Raw genomic sequence first — 17,602 nt, 5'->3', positions numbered from 1 at the left:
GTTTCCTAAACCACAAGCTGCTACCTCTCAAAATTCATGGCTATCATACTTTTGATGAGTACATCATTCCTCTTTCACGTATTTTCAACTTCCCCCCGCCCTCTTTTCTTTTCTTGCCCAGCAAGCACACATCTAGCCACAGGCCTCACATGTGGTAGGGTTGGGCTGGGAGGTTCCCAGTGATTCCCTCAGCCCTGCCCCTGATGATTTGGATACCTTTGATACCAGCCATGACTCACTCTAATTGCAGGTTTTTCTCAGAGCAGTTTGTCTTCCTCTAGTTCCACCTGCAAAAGATGGATGCCAGGTGGCTGTCAGCTTTAATAAGGGCTTTGGACCACTGTGTTCTCCTAGACCACAAATAATCTCAGGGACAATTTCCTAGGTCAGGGATTGTTTTTGTAATTATGCATTGATATTGGTATTTCTGGACCTGTAGTTATGTACAGTCAGGCTTATGGTATTTGAAAGGTAAAGATAATTTGAACTTTTAAAACATTTAACACAGCATTCAGCATAAATAGATGCAATACATCTCATATCTCAGCCTGTTTCTAGCTGCTGAATGTTCTTTGATGTGTCCAGAACCCCAGAGCCCACGCAAATCTTGTAAATTTCATAGAGAAAACAAATCGACTGAATTGTGTTCCAAAGTCTATGGGCTTATAGTCCCCACTCACCTGTTCCTCACTATTTGTGTCTCAGGATTTGAGAGCTATTTAGTGGCTGAGGCCAGAAATGGAAATTTGCCCTAATGGTATGTTAGCTTGTTCTTTCATTCATTCCTCAAGCATTTATAATGCACCCACTATGTACCAGGCACCAGGGATCCAGAGGTGAATTCCTTTGTTCCTAGGACTGGGGGAGCTACATTGGGCCAGTTTCTTCTACTCTAATGTCATCACTAAGAGAATTTTAACTAACAATTCTATTTGTTGTGTTTTTCAAGATAGCTGGGTTGCATTGGTATCTTTTAAAATCTACATCATCCAAGGTTGAGCATAGCATAACCTAGGAAACTACCATAGTCTTTGGCTCATAATAAATGTCACCAAAAACCTACTTATACAAAACCAAATGCCATGCTAGTGCAAATGGTCAAAGACAAACATAACCACAGAACACAGTATGGCATTCCTGTGATCAAAGTTTCTCAAAGTGGGGCATGTGGACATCCAGCTCACTTGAGGTGCATGTTAAAAAATGCACATTTCTGGGTCCCCCAACAGACATTGATCTGGAATCTCCCATTAGAACCCTAGAATCTGCCTCTCACCAAGCTCCCCGACGTGGGTTTGAGAATCACTGTTCTAGATCCAGCATCTAGTCTTTAGCCCTTCGAAGAATGCTGTGTTTTCTGCGGGAAGGTGGCATGGAAGTATTGGGTAGGTGTGGGACCTGGGGCCACTTATGTGGTTCACTTTACTTGCTGCTAGTCAGTCAGGCTACCCACCCTGGGGGCTAGCCACCTCAATCCACTTCTTTTCCCAGGCCCAACAGCCTTGTTTTACTAGACACATGGTTATCTGCCGTGGTTATCCAATGTGACCTAAACTTGACCACTCGGGGATGGTTGTTCTCAGCAGAAGTTGCCAACTTTTTGTCCCTTTTCAAAGTTCTTTTCCCACTGGCTTGTCTTTTTTTTTTTTTTTTTTTTTTTTTCCTTATTCCTTGAATGCTTGGAACGATGTTTACTTGTACTTTTTTTCATGTACAAAGGTTAAAGAGTGTTTTAAGAAGATTGAGGTTTCTGAGGGAAATGTTGGCTAATTTCAAATGGTCTTTGATTTCAAAAGTCAATGAAAACATTCCCTTGACCTTTGGTTTGAAGGACTGGAAATTGGGCCGTCTCTGTGGTTTGAAACTCAAGTGGAAGGGAGTGAGAAAAAAACAAAACAGGTCTCAATGTTATCAAAAATGCTTCTTTGTACCTTTATTTGAACAGGAGATTTGAGCACCTGGGCAAAATGCAATGGTGTGGGGGACCTTGTCATTTGTGAATGGAGGAACTGCCCCTGCTCGTGTAGGAGGGTGAGCCATGCAGCTGGCATTGTGTCCCTTGGAGGGAGGGAGCTGCTGTCCCAGGCAATTATGAAGCCACCACTTAGGACAGGGTCCCAAGAAAGATGTGCTTTCTTCTCCACCAGAAAGCACATCTGTTCACCCCTCTGATCACTGGGGGCCTGCCCAGCAGCTGTGACAGCCGGCACCTGCTGAACTACCAGTTGCCAAGCTGCCAACTTCAAAGATGCTGTCTTAGTGAGTTTAGGCCACCTTAACAAAATACCGCCATGGACTGGGTGGCTTAAACCACAAAAATGTATTTCTCACAGTTCTGGAGGCTCGAAGTTCCAGGTACTAATATGATCAGGTTCTGGTGGGGTCCCTCTTCCTGGATTATAGATGGCCGCCTTCTCACTGTGACCTCACATGGCAGAGAGTGCGAGCTCTGGCCTCTTCATTCCCTGATAAGGGTACCAATACCACCACGGGGGCTCCACCATCCTGTCTCATGGAAACCTAATTACCTCCCAAAGGCCCCACCTCCACATACCATCACATTGAGGGTTAGGACTTCAAAGTATGAATTTTGAGGGAACACAAACATTGAGTCCATGACAGCCTTTGTGACCTCTCTGAGCCTAGGCATACCAGGCAGAACAGCAACAGCTAACTCCCTGGGGTCATAGACTAAGGAATTAGAAATATTCTCCTGAAAGGAACCACTGGTGCTGGAGATTTTTGCAGATTCCTAGAACTCATGGAATACTCACTTTATAAGCCCTGGTCTTGTACATTCACTCAGTGCTAGAGCAGAAAAACCCCCAAGTCAAACCAAGTTCTGAGTGTCCTTAGACAGCAGTGTGCACTCTGAACCAGGCATCAGGCACAGTCAGAATGGGAGCTAGATGGGCCTTTTATCTCACTTCCGCCCTTCTGATGCTCTCCTGGGGTTGGGGTGGGGGCTGAGGAGGAGGGGCAGATGCAAAGAGGAGGATTGGGGACAAGTACAAGTTTTGGGGGTGGTTTGAGTGATAATGTGAGCCAGTAACCAGTACCACCTGGTTAGGCCTAACATAGATCATTTTGAGTATTACTGCATCTAGGATTGATTGTCTTATTACCATAGATTGTGTCTGTTTATCTCCTCTGATTTGGAGTTAGCATATTAAGGAGGCTCCGGATGATTCCTGCAAAGCACTCACTAACACAAGGCAGCATGCACAATAGCAGGAGGAAATTCAGAATTAGAAATAGTTAAACTATCTGCATTCATATCCGTATCTGTATCTATATCTCTCCCAGTGCCTTGTCAGTCTCCTCTGCTCTGGAAGAATTCTAATATGACATAGAAACTGCTAGATGCTGGCAAATAATTCCTGGGTTTCAGGCCATCTAGACAATAAACAACTCCATAATATTCAGTGCAGCAGCCTCTGTAGCGCCCATCTGTTTCAAAATAACCCTAATTCTGCTTACAATGCGGAATGCTTTGTTGACTGGAATTTGTCCTAGTTTTCGTCAGTGGATTTAATGTCATAGGCCTCTGGTTCCACCTGCTGGCAGATATAAATACCAGAATGAAACTCGCGTGGATATTTTCAGTTGCAAGAAAATCTGAGCTGTAGCTCAGTGGTTCTCAAAAGCTGATGTACATCAGAGTCACCTGGGAGCTCATTAAAACTACAGCGGCCTGGGCTCTGTGGCAAGCCCACCCAATCAGCAGCTATTTCTTCAACAGCCCTCCTGGTGATTCACACACCCGTACCAACGTTAGCAGACCCCACTTCATCTGGAATGAGGGGTGCAGAACCCAGCAAGGTTAGGGATGATTCCAAACCACTGTATCCTACTCATGGCCAAGCAGGGGGTGACAGAGTGACAAAGCCACCTTTAGTTACCCACCCCCACCTCTTCCAGTTTATCCAGGTAACTCTTAGTGGCAAAGGCCAAAGCTTTATTCCCTTGGAACTCATTTAGAAAAGAAACAATTCAAAGTGGAGAAACCTGGTGAAAGCACTACTTATCTAAGTGCTCAAGGTTAACGTCACCAGTGATAAGTCATGTTGACAGCACATTGATATGTGATGAGGGCATTTCACCTCTGTGGTATTCTTCACCAAAACCCATAACCCCAGTCTAACCATGAGGACAAATAGCAGACAAACCAGACCGAATGACATTCTTCACGATATCTGGCCGCTACCACTCAAGACTGTGAAGGTCATGGGGGTCAAGAAAGAACTCAGAAAGAGCCACAGACCGAAAGAGACTAAGGAGACTTGATAACAAAATGCCCTGTGGTCTCCAGGATTGGACCCCGAACAGAAAAAGGAAATTAGTGAAAAAACTGGGGAAATCTAAATGTCTGGAATTTAGTTCAACGGAATGTATCAATGTTGGTTTCTTAGTTTCGACAAATGTACTGTAAGATGTTAACATTTAGGGAATTGACTTGTCTGTAGTATCTTTGCAACTTTTACATAAATTTAAAATTATTCCAAAATAAAAAGTTTATTTAAAAAATTTACAAAAAAAAAATAACCCCATCAAAAAGCGGGTAAAGGATATGAACAGACACTTCTCAAAAGAACACATTCATGTGGCCAAGAAGCATATGAAAAAAAGCTCATCATCACTGGTCATTAGAGAAATGCAAATCAAAACCACAATGAGATATCATCTCATGCCAGTTTGAATAGTGATCATTAAAAAGTCAGGAAACAACAGATGCTGGAGAGGGATGTGGAAAATTGGAACGCTTTTACACTGTTGGTGGGAGTGTAAATTAGTTCAACCATTGTGGAAGATAGTGTGGTGATTCCTCAAGGATCTAGAACCAGAAATACCATTTGACTCAGCAATCCCATTATTGGGTATATACCCAAAGAATTATAAATCATTCTACTATAAAGACACATGCACCATGTATGCTTATTGCAGCACTATTCACAATAGCAGACTTGGGCCAACCCAAATGCCCATCAGTGATAGACTGGATAAAGAAAATGTGGCACATATACACCATGGAATACTATGGAGCCATAAAAAAAGAATGAGTTCATGTCCTTTGCAGGGACATGGATGAAGCTGGAAACCATCATTCTCAGCACAGTAACACAGGAACAGAAAACCAAACACTGCATGTTCTTGTTCATAAGTGGGAGTTGAACAATGAGAACACATGGACACAGGGAGGGGAAAATCACACACCAGGGCCTGTCGGGGGGTGGGGGCAAGGGGAGGCATAGCATTAGGAGAAATACCCAATGCATCCAGGACTTATAACCTAGATCGACAGGTTGATGGGTGCAGCAAACCACCATGGCACATGTATACCTATGTAACAAACCTGCACGTTCTGCACACATATCCCAGAACTTTAATAAAAAAAAAATGGAAACATTGGGATGGGAGGATGGCACTGAAGAGAGACAAAGTGTGTTGGAGGACATTGCCAAGGAGCATAGCGTGGCTGCTTCTCTACCAGCTGCCAAAAGTCATGAGCAGCTAGCTGGTAGGACAGGCGACAGTCTCCAGAGAAGCTGCCCAGGCAGCTGGCCAGTGAGGCGGGTTGCTGCTGTGACACATTTGCACTCTCCCATCTGTCTGCCACCCGACCCCTGTGTCTCACTGGGAACCAAACAGTCATGGACACTCGAACCTCTGTGTGGGAGTCAGAGGTCCAGGCCCCCTCTGGGTACAGATGAGGGGCCTGAGGCCCAGGGAGGGAAGTGACCTGTGCCAGATCCTGGTGGAGCCCCAATATGAACCCACATCTGGTTGAAGTGAATTCATTTGCCACAGCATTTCTCAGTGACTTGATACATTATCTGCAACAGAGTCATCTGGGTGCTCATTAAAATGAAGTTCCTGGGCTCCAACCACCACTTACTGCATCAGAATCTGTGGTGAGGGGCTGGAGGGGATCCAGTAATCTGCATTTTGAACAGTTCTTCATTTCTGTGCACGGTTCAGATTAAGGACCACTGCAGCAAACTGGGCAATGGTTGCTGTTTGATGGAAACTTCTATGCATAGGGCCACGGCTGCTAAAAGCTAAGAATGGGAGAATCCAGCTGCTGCCATTCTCTTAGGATGAAAGTCATAGTAGGTGGCAAGCAGCAGGGCCAGGACCCGGTGTGTTTCAGGAGGAGGCAATATTTTATTCTATTTTGACCTCAGTGTATTATCATTTAAACACTGTTGCCCTCACTACGCTTGTCTTTTTAAAATAATGAAGTTAAAACTGACCCAAAGACAATCTTAAGATCAAGAAGCAAGAGGTTGGGAGTGGGACTCATATCAGGGCCCTGAGGAGACCACTGTAAGTCTCTTCCTCTGGCCTTCCCTGCCACTATGCCCCATCTGAACATCTTCAGGAAAACCAGGCCAGAAAGAGACAATGGCAAGTCTCCTGGACCCCAAGATAAAGATCAGAACAGACAAAGGACCCAGATGCCTGGGAAGCCTGAAGCAGGCCGCAGTTTGGACCTAAGGAATCCTTTGAGGCTGCAGGGTCACGGGAGTGGAGTTGAGCAAAGACTCAGGCCATGCGAGGTGGAGAGCAGCTGCCCACACTGTGCCAGGCTGGCCCTCTCTGCGGACTGGTGTGGAATCTGCATCAGAAACATCAGAAGAGGTCGGGGGCTCAAGCTGCCCCTCCGAGCAGACACATTGGCCCTGGAGCTTCTGAGAGGAAGGTGGGATTTTAATATTCTGAAGGGTTTTCATACTTTTTGTATCATTTTACAGACCTCATATACATAGATATAGATATATTAAGAGATAGAACGAGCATGGAGAATTATTCCGGTAAGAAGTTATAAACTGTTCTCTATTTTAGAAAATACTTGAGAGTTAACTACCAAGGCTGACTTTTGCAGCTGGACCTATCTATTGCCAAACCTTACTCCTTGTCAAAGGAGATCCTAATTCTAGATGCATCCAGTTATCCAAAATAAAGCCTTACTACTTGCAGTGAGCCTTATTTAAGGCAGAAGATGCATTGTTTCTGCTGTCCTTTAAACAGACCCTGTCTCCAAGTCGTAATTAAGGCAATAATACATTCTGGAGGTTTACATATGCTGATGTAGGGGCTGAGGAAGACAACTGGAACATCTCATGTCTGAAAGAGAATAGACGGGAATCTAGGTTTGAGTTCCTGACTCAGCCACTGACCAGCTATTTGGCTTTGCCAAGTTGCTTAAAATCTTTAAGCCTCAATTCCTCACCTATAAAATAGACAAGGAAATTCTACTTGGAAGGATAAGTAGGATAGAAACCACTTATAACAATATGGATCAACCTCACAAGCATAATGTAAAATTAAGCCACTCACAAAGTGTACATATTGTATGGATCCACTTATGGACAAAAATAGGGAAAAAATCTGTAGTTAGAAATCAGGATCATGGGTACTGTTGGGTATCGAGGTATAGTAACTGGAAGGGGGCATGTGATGGCTTATGAGTGCGGGAAATATTCTGGTATTTTCAGAAATAACCTCGTATCTTCACCTGGATATTGGTCTCACACATCCAGTTTGTGAAAATGAATCAAGTTATACACTTCAAGGTGTAGTGGGGGGTGGGGCAGTAAATAGAATGAGCATGTAGCAGTTGTCCCACAAATATTCTTTGTCTCCCTTTGACTTTTTTTCTTTTTTTGGGAGGTGGGGGAATTCTAGAAGTCAGACCATATCTTGTCTATGTTGCAGGAAACACTGACCTGACATAGTGGACCTGATGTCATAGGTTACTCAGATTGTTACCTGGAGTATAGCCTGTTGATTTTAAGTCATTTGTGTTCATTAACGGTCTCCAAAATTAACCAGCTGGAGGGGAGAGAAAAGTACAACAGGTAAAGTGGTAAACTAGGGGCTGAGTTGATCTGTATTTCACAATGCAGAGTGCTAACCACTGTAAATCGCCGAGATCTCCGTTTCAAGGCTTCTTGTTTTTAGATTCCAGATATTATTTCAGAATTAGGGAATCTCCACTGTTGCAGTCTTGATTGATTGAAGAGATAGAAATGTGAATGTTTTCTCTCTAAAGTCACATCTAAATATTGCCTTTCTCATAAACCATACTGAAATTTCCATTTGTATGAAAGTTATACCATTTTAAGTTAATTTCATACTACTTATAGAGAGAGAGAGAATATTATAATTAGCGAGTCAAAACATAAAGTGTGGTTACTGCCTTTAAGCATCTCCCCTTTCCAAAGAATGTCTTGCTAAATTGTTAGACCTGGGGTTCTTTCCAGGCCTTTTTGGTCTTTGACGGTAAATGACTTAACAACCATCCTTTCAGGAGGCATTTTGGAAGCTTTGCAGCTCATGGAATGCTAATAAAGTAACATTCTTGAAAGAGAGAACATGGGTCCCACGCTGCTGCCCTCATCTGACAATAGAAATCCCAGAGAACACTGGTGATTTATTTAGAGGTTTCCTGGTTTAGAAAAAAAGTGATTGCCTCTTTAGCTCCCTAATTTAAGGGAGAGATATTATGCTATCCTGCGACTTCAGTATAATTTCACTGCATGGCATAGTGTGTTCATCAGATCATGGGCAGGATCTATGAATACCAGCAAATTAAATGTCTAGATTTACACGGATGGCAAACAGTAGGGAAAATGGCCATCAACTCATGGTGCTCCTTTTAGCAATTCTTATCTGGACAAAATTGCTTCTCTTCCCTTAGATGTAAAATGCAGAGGCTATTGCATTTTACATAAGGGTAGAGGACTGAACATTTTTTCATCAAGAACCACAAATCAATAAATTTTGTGATCTTACTACTGGTGCTGTAATTGAGGTAAATCATCTTAACACGAGCAGTGTTCCTGAGGTTCTTTGAAGCATGTTCACTGCTGCTTTGAGTAAAATTGAGGGCTGACCTCCATTGACAAGAACACGGAGGCAAGGCTCATAAATACTCATATTCTATACCAAGTTCTTTGGAGCAGGGCTGTTTCACGCAGGCCTGTAAATGTCCAATGTATGATTTAACTAAGCAGAGAAAAGAAGATCTTGGCTGGACACTCCAGCTCTGTCAGTCACCCAAAGGCTCTTTCATGTGACTAAAGTGTGCTACTTAATGAAAGTCATTAATTACCTTTTTATATCTATTTCTTAGAAGACAGATATTTAGTAACTAGCAACTCAACACTGTACAAAGCACTGCCAAAGGGTTTGCAAACAGAATTGAGCTCTGTATTTTAAGAAGTCACAGGTTTTGTCATTTTGTATATCTTTTTTTTTTTTTTAAGACAGAGTCTCTCTGCTGCCTGGCTGGAGTGCAGTGGCAAGATCTGGGCTCACTGCAATCTCTGCCTCCCGGGTTCAAGCCATTCACCTGCCCCAGCCTCCCAAGTAGCTGGGATTACAGGCCCGTGCCACCACACCCAGCTAATTTTTGTATTTTTAGTAGTGTCGGGGTTTCACCATGTTGGCCAGGATGGTCTCAATCTCCTGACCTTGTGAACCACCCACCTCGGCCTCCCAAAGTGCTGGGATTAGAAGCATGAGCCACCACACCCAGCCCATTTTGTATATCTCTTATACAGAGTTAATGATAGGAACAAATAGACATTTAGCACATGATTCTTGATGATGTTAGAGATGAACAATCATACCATCCAATGTTCAGCCGGCATTTACTGTCATGTGGCACCCAGCTAATCATTTTATGTGCATTATCTCTTCTAATCCTTCAACAGCCAAACAAAGCAACTACTCACTATTCCCATTTTATAGACAAGGAAACTAAGACCAAGAGCAAGAGGGTTACCTACTTGCTCAAGGATGTGTAGCTAAAAAGTGGAGGAGCTGGGATTTAATCACAGGTTGTCAAACTTCACAGTCATGGAAAGGACCCTGGAAGTCCCCTTTTTCAGTAGCCTCCTCTCACATATGATTCAACAGGAGACTACTGAAATGAAGCATAGGATTCAACTGGAGACTGCTGAAATGCAGCATAGGATTCAACTGGAGACTGCTGAAATGAAGCATAGGATTCAACAGGAGACTGCTGAAATGAAGCATAGGATTCAACAGGAGACTGCTGAAATGAAGCATAGGATTCAACAGGAGACTGCTGAAATGAAGCATAGGATTCAACTGGAGACTGCTGAAATGAAGCATAGGATTCAACAGGAGACTGCTGAAATGAAGCATAGGATTCAACAGGAGACTGCTGAAATGAAGCATAGGATTCACCTGGAGACTGCTGAAACGAAGCACCTTGTGAAGGGTGTCTCCACGATTCCCAGGCAGAGCTGGGAAACTGTCTCCTAATTCCCTACTAACACTTTTTCCTTTACACTCATGGGGATGCCTCCTTCTACCACCCCAAGGAGGCTTGTACATATCAGAAACACAAAGGTAAGACCCTTCGAGAAAGCCTGCAGAGAATGCTGGAGGTTAAGAAGACAGGTAATAGATCATATGACACAAGTGGAAACTATAGAAATAGTTTGACACATAAATGCAATGGTGGGGAAGTAGAAGACAGAGCATACCTGAGACTGAGTGGACAGCCAGGTAGTCTTGTGCCGAGTGTGGCTCCAACTCAAAGCACACCCACAGTAGTCGGTGTAGACTAGTGGCTGACATCAACTTTGTGATTGTCTTCAAAATAAGTTTTTATGCTTAAAAACATTCCCCCCAGATCAACTCATATTCAGAACAGTGTAGTTTTCAGAGCTGGAAACAAAGCAATTCAGCCATTCTTCAGAGAGTAAGATGGCTTTTATATCAAAAACACTGAGTTGGAAGGATTTAAAATACCTTCAGAGCTGGCATGATTACAAATTGGGCTTTATTGTGGTTTGGGTTGTTGTATTGTTATACCCAATGCCTTCTTGGTTCTCCTAGAAAGCCAAACCGTGCTAGCAGCCAGTGGAATTTAAGGAGACCCACATGGGAACTTTAGATTCACGTCTTTGATATCAGCAGAGTCCCACAGAATTGAGAACTTAGACTGGACCTTCTTATTTTTCTGTTTTCAAATAGCAGTGAGCTTCCCACATGTCCATATCCGTGAAGAAAAGGGACACTGGGTTTGGGCAGGAAGGGCGGGGATGGTGAGAGGTGCAACCCTGAACACTTTCGGTGTGAGAACTGATGGCCACATGGGAAAGTGGGAAGAGACTCAGAAGGTTTGCTGTTCTTCATGCTAGCTTAGTGACCTCAGATGTGTCCCTAACACCTTCTGAGCCTCTGTTTCCTCATCTGCAAAACTGAGATGATTCTATTGGGAGTAAAAGCTAAGTGGAAAAGGGCACCTTGAAAGGGCTTTATAAAGAAGAGTGTGATGATTGTTCTTCTCCTGACATGAGTTTTCTACTTCAGCATGTGGCAGTTCTTTGGTTGGCTCAGCCCTGGTTCTCCTCGAATGCCCTGCAAATGGGTCCAAGGCTGTGTGTGCTGGCTGCTCCTTTTGAGAGCTGGACCTCAGGCACCTTCCCAGTCTGCCTCTTCTAATTCCTCCATGCAGTTCCCTTCATGGAAATTATTAATCCGCAGGCTTTTTCTTTTGAAGAAACGCTAAAGAAAACACCAGAGGACTCTGTGTTGCCCTCTGGGAGTCTGAGCAGTCTTTCAGCCTCCATGGGTTTCTGCCCTGTGGCCCGGAGTCAGGGTGCCACGTCGAGCTTGCTTCTGACTCTGCCCGCGGCTATTTCTAAGAGTTCCCAGTCCATCTGGAATGAGGTGTCAAGTCCTGGCCTGCACTCACAAGTGCAATTAAGACCAGTCTTTTTAAAAACAACTGTTAAAGGAAAAGGAGAATTTGGAGCTCATGATATAAAATAGTTTTAAGCAATCAACTAATGGTGATTTGATTCATGAATTTGTAATTTCAAAGCATTTACCATTTTGAACAAAGAAAGATTCCTTTACAAATACATATGGCAAAAACGTTATCCAGGTTTTTAACTTTTAATCTTACAGTATTCATAAAATCTTTATGGTAAAAGTGTTATAAGCCATATGTTTGAGTATCATCTTTAATGAAAGTTAACAAATCGGTCTATTTTTCACTGTATCAAAATGCCTTGAAGTAGGGATTTATCCAGCAGAAGTGAGTGTGGGGGTTAGGCCTGCCCTGTTTATTTTGGGGTGTTCTAGTCAGGAAGGGTACGAGGGGTCGGGGAGGTATAATTCTCCCATGCTCTCAACAGGAAAGGAGAGTCAGTTCTGGGGAAGCATTGGGATCTTCATCAGTAGAGAAGCAAAAATATAAAAAAGGGGTTGGCTTTGACTACTTTTTTGAATTTCTCTTTGACAACGGAAACTTCAGCTGTGGATTGAAAAGACAGACTCCGTTTCCCACTGCTTTCTCTAACATCTTTTCACTATGGTTTGTTGCCATGTCAGCTTATACATAAATGGACACATCTTTGAAAAGGTGCCACTCTTGGGCAATAAGCAAGAGGGATCGACTGTTTGTTCATTTGCTTTCCCTCCTGGCTTAACTGTGCTTTGCCCACCCTCCCTTCCCAGCCAGGCCAGTGCTGCCAGAACATTTGGTCCCGAATGAGTTGTTTCAGAACCTCACTGGGCAGCATTGGAAGTCGTAAGCAGGTGCTGTTGAGTCAAGTCCATACACTTATTGAATAGCTACTGTGTGTTCAGAACTGTCCCAGACGCTGGGGAGAGGGAGGCGTGTCAGAGGGATCCCCCACCATTTTAGAGCTTATGATCCTGGTAGGAGAGAGGAGAGTGGTCCAGAAATGCCTACACATCTGGCAGGATGTGGTGATGATTGAAAGAAGACAACCAAACGGAAGGTGCTGAAAGCTGAAGAGTTTGAATTGGGAGAATTATTCTGTTGGTTCCATCGGGGGTGGCCTAGCATTACAAGAGAGAGTAAGACTTCTGGTTGATGTAGGTGATGGGAGAGAGCCTTTCAGGGCAAATTACCAGGGTCAGCAGAGCTATAGTAGTGAAAAGGTACAGCCTTTTCAGTCCCCATGCTTAGAAGTAAACCTCTACTTACCCGTATCTATCAGTGATGCATCTTCCCGGTTGCCTCATGGGGAATATTGAAGCTCTTTCACTAGCTTTAGGTTGCTGGTTCCTTGAGATCAAGGACTATGTATTTTTCTCCCCTTATTACTACTCATGACGCCTGGGAGAATGTTTTCTTATATAGTGATTGAAATTCTTGTATCATTACAAACTGTGTTTTTGGTAAGTTTGCATCCCTGAGAAACTCTTTTCAGTAACGATTTCCAGTCCTTCATATGATCTTGAAATATGATGCCTGCATTTTTGTTTGCATGCCCAGATATTGATCAGTATGGTAACTCTGCTCCAGTGGTTGTGTTTCAATCACGCATGATTCTGATTAGCCACATTGGTGCAGGAGGCAGCATGTTAGAGGGAAGAAAAAGAACCCCCAAAGGCTGATCAGAAGAAGCCAAACCAGCCTAGTTGGTGGGGGAAGTTAGTAAAGGTGGCAACAAATTATATATGGGTATATAAAAAAAAGACAATAAGCCCTTGAGACACTATGTAAGCCTGAATGATGCAAATTATGGAGCACGGTGGAAGGAAAAATACAAGTGGGAAGATTATCAAGAAGCCTCAAAATGAGTCAAATCGGGTTCATGGCTGAACCACTCTAAAAATATTTACTTGATGTTGAAATTTAGTACTGACAGCTGAAGTTGAAAAATCTTTGTTATATTTCTGTTTTCTGTTAAAATAAAGATGACACCCAAGCTATCATTTTGTTCCCTTGGAATCCTAGGGTACACACGCCTTGTAATGTCGGAACGATTGATTTTTCCTTTGGCTTTCTCGCTACAGGAAATACCAGAAATAGCCCACCACCCTACGGGTTTCGTCTCTCACCAGAAGAAGAAATGAGGAGACAGCGGCTTCACAGATTCGATAACCAGTGAGGTGGCGTCTTGGGAAGACATGGTCTATTAGTGTAATTATTGCCCATTTGGCTCATTCCTGAAGCCCCTAATTCATTTTAATTCATTTTAAACAAAAGCAGAGTACACCAGTATTGCTCCAGACTGCTCACATCACCTGGGACAGTCCTCCCATGGCCCCTATGAGTCAACTCACAGCTTGCTGGGAGTGGGCCTTCTCCTGGCCTTGTTCTTGCTCATAAACAGGTCACTTCCTCCACGAAGGGACCAGTTTCCACACTCCCTCCTCTCACTGCTGACTCAGCAATGCCTCTGCTTTGGTCTGCTTTTGAAGACTGTGACCTTCACCAGGAGGTTTTACTTTCACCAGTCAGGAAGATTAGTCCCTCATTCTGCCTGGAGAGCCCCATGTTTGACTTGGCAGCGGGTGTAGAGCCATCCCCGCGTCCTCCTGGCGCATTGCCACTGCGGCTGTCCAGGAACAGGATGTGGCTGCCTCAGCCGAATGTTGTCCTACTCTCCCCAACCCCGGCACCTCGGCACCTCGGGCCCCTGCATCTGGCTGGTGTTTGCAGGGCTTTTGCTTTGCTCTGGTATTGCTCTGCCTTTATAGAAAGTCTCATTGAAGGAAGTGTAAGAAAGACCTAAGGTGGGGAAGACTCCTACACACACCGTTAGTATCAGTGACACCAGCAGTGTAGGTTCCCAGCCACTTCCCAGTGGCAGCTTGTGTGCCCAGAAGATAGGACATCATTTAACAAACCAGCAAAGTAACAGCAGATGCAACATACAGAGTAGAGCAAAGGCATTTGGTGGATTGGTCACCAGAGATCTATCTTGCAGAAAGTATGTTTTTCCTCATAAAAGTGCCTCTTAATTGGCCATTGTACCAGCCACTTGTCCTAGCCAAATGTCCAAAACACGCCCTTGGGCCCCGCAACGTTACAATCCACAGATTGTCTGTCTGAGTCATTTAAGGCATTTCCTGGTGCTTGTGTTCCATGAATAAAAGGACAAAAGTCAGAAGATCACTGATGTCTTACTGTCACAGAGATATTTTAAAATAGAGAAGTAGGAAAAGATCTTCCTTTTTTGATCTACAATTTATATAGTTTTCTGATTATGCACATAAAAGATATGCCTTCCATATGCATAAAGCAAACATATGGAAAGAAATATACCCAGATGTTAGCAGGGGTCATCTTTGGGAGTGGAGTCCATGGGATTTTGCTTTCTTCATTTTTATAATTTTATATTACTGTCTTGGAAGATGTGTTTACGTGTGTGTGTTAATATAAATTGTACCTGTGAGTCTAGAAGCTTTAAATGTGTTAAAATTAAAATATTCAAGCTAAACGTTACTTCTCTCTCCCAAATTCTGTAAGTTGGACCCCGTTGCCCCAAGTAGAAGGAACTTCTTTCTTGCGTGCCACTTTTATAGCATTTGGTAATTCTGCTATAACACTTATATCTTGCCCCTATTATTATCTGTGCACAGCTACACAAAGGTGTGCCTTCTACCTGGGAACATGGATTGTGAATGACTCTGTAATGAGACCTGAGTCTTAGTTATCTTTCCACTCACTCCCTATCTCCCCTTTCCAACCCCAAAGGCTCATTACATGTCAGTGTTTCACCAAAGTATTTTTTCAGTTGTATTAAGAGTCCAATCACTGTATATGGAAGTATTTTATTTTTTATCTTTTTATATCACTTGAGTCCACTAGTAGTACTTCCTTGCTCTGTTTGACTTGTCAGATACAAAGAGGATTAGATTTTAGGTGGTAAAATTGTGATACGCATGGCTGTTTGTGGAGTGGAACATCTTAGTGATGTGAGAAAGGTCATTTTAGTTATAAATGTAAACCAGTTATTTTAGCACAATAATAAAGATGTTCTGGAAATTATTATAATTATTTTAGTTAATAGACTTGCCTGTAACAAGTGCTTATTGTTTGGAATGTCCATTTTATTTTCCTCTACAATAAGGAATCCCTAAAGTTACGCCAACGAACTGGAATTGGATTGAGAAAGACAAAAGCAAGTGAGCAAGTGTATTAGACTAATTATCTCTAGTAGGGAATAAGCACTTGGAGCTAATTTTTCAATTTGGTTTATTTAATAATAGTACCCTGATTGTTATGCCCCTGGTTCCCACAGTTTGGTGTGGTCAGTCAACTTAAGAGACCTCTTAATGCAGAATCTTTACCTGGTTCTGAAGAGGGGGGAGTAGTTAAAATTGCTTCCTTTTAATGACTCTGAATGTATTGCCTGTGATTCCAAAGTTGTACATAATTGTTCAGACCTCCTCCATCCTTTTAAATTGCCTGCTGCAGTAAATAACTAGTTTGAGTAGAACTAGAACCTCTCTACCTATTTGACACATGTCCTGCTGCCTGGGGAGGAAGCAAGCTAAAGGGATGAGCAGGACCACCTCCCCCTGCCCTGCAAATTGCACTGCAAGGCAGAGCAAGAATGGGGAAGCTGGCAGACCTGGCCTCCTTGTTCCCAGTCTTAGTTTTTCTTGAGAGATTCAGTATTCAGTAAAGAATAGTAGTCAATTAGTCAGAAAAAATTTATACATACATATATATATATAAAAAAATATATAAACTTCCTTTCCCTTCCCATGAATCATTGCAGTCATTCCCTAAGTTTCTTCTCTTTCTCTCTTTTTTTTTTCATGGATGCTAGTATTGTATTTTAGAATCACAGATGCTCAGCTTAGAGTCTCAGTATCTCAATTGTTTGCTCTGTTCAATACTTATAATACCACCTCACTCAATTCTACATAACTCCAGCTTAGTCTAAAATTCACTTTCATGACGCCGCTCAGTATCTCAAATACCTTTCATTGGCTCTCTGCTGCCAAAGGATAAAGGTCAAAGTCATTAGCCTCAACAGTGGGCTCCAACCAACCTTGGACCTCAGCCCCATTTATCCATCACAGAGGCTGGTAACTAGTCTCATCACAGAGGCTAGTAACACTCAGGCTGTGAGTGTTCCTGATCTTGTGACATTCTGTGCTGTACTTTTACATGGAACAGCTCTTTCCTTTCTCTTGGTCCATCCAGATCCTCCTCATCCAGCTCCCATCTGAATCCTATAACAGACACAACCACATCAACACAGTTTCCACATACCACTTGGAATTGCTGGTTATGCTGCAATGAGAAAATGTCTTTTATCTTTATATTGTAAGCTTCATGAGGGCAGGAACCATCTGTTTCTCTCTCCTCACAGTGCCTTGAGAAGTGCTTTGTCTGGAATGTCAGAACCGATAAATATTTGTGGATTGAAACAGAAAGAGAAGCTCGTTTATACCATCACCGGTGGTGCACATAGACACTAGTGCCTGCTGCTTATTGATACTATTGTGGTCTTTTTTCCCCCTTGAATCACATCAAGGAAAGAATGATGGAAAGCATTTGCTGGTAGAGATAGAGACTTTGGGGCTTTTGTCATTCTGAAGACATGTCCCACTGCATCGAATGCTGTGACCTGGTACACAAAGCCCAAGAATCCCACACAACAAAGAAGTGTCACCAAGGAGTCCCTGTGACTAGTACCAAATCTGGCCATGTGCTTTTTACAGGTCTGCGTTGGATGTGTCTATGCTAACGTTTTTCTTCTGCGGTATTTAGGGGCAGAGAGAGAATGATCTTGACATCTTGATCAGATGACAGATGAATTGGCAGATTTAGATATAT

The 17,602-nt window shown here is 43.0% G+C and overlaps 1 protein-coding gene across 5 annotated transcripts in view; it reads left to right on the top strand.

The window, feature by feature from the left end:
• RHBDD1 (rhomboid domain containing 1) overlaps positions 1-15,805 on the top strand; it is a 163,565-nt gene extending 147,760 nt beyond the window's left edge. For 3 of the 5 annotated variants that reach the window (XM_050752166.1, XM_050752169.1, XM_050752165.1), the window contains one exon: positions 13,819-15,805. In XM_050752166.1, the coding sequence (XP_050608123.1) occupies positions 13,819-13,913 (95 nt within the window). In that variant the 3' untranslated portion in view covers positions 13,914-15,805. Of the gene's footprint in view, positions 1-9,927; positions 9,954-13,818 lie in introns of those variants that run through there. The other 2 variants (XR_007718358.1, XM_050752168.1) reach the window with 2 other exon arrangements.
• Positions 15,806-17,602: the final 1,797 nt, after the last annotated feature.

This window comes from Macaca thibetana, chromosome 12 (assembly GCF_024542745.1).
Source record: "Macaca thibetana thibetana isolate TM-01 chromosome 12, ASM2454274v1, whole genome shotgun sequence".
Lineage (NCBI taxonomy): Eukaryota > Metazoa > Chordata > Mammalia > Primates > Cercopithecidae > Macaca > Macaca thibetana.
The sequence above is the reverse complement of the archived record's forward strand: the minus strand, read 5'-3'. Positions and strand labels throughout refer to the sequence as shown.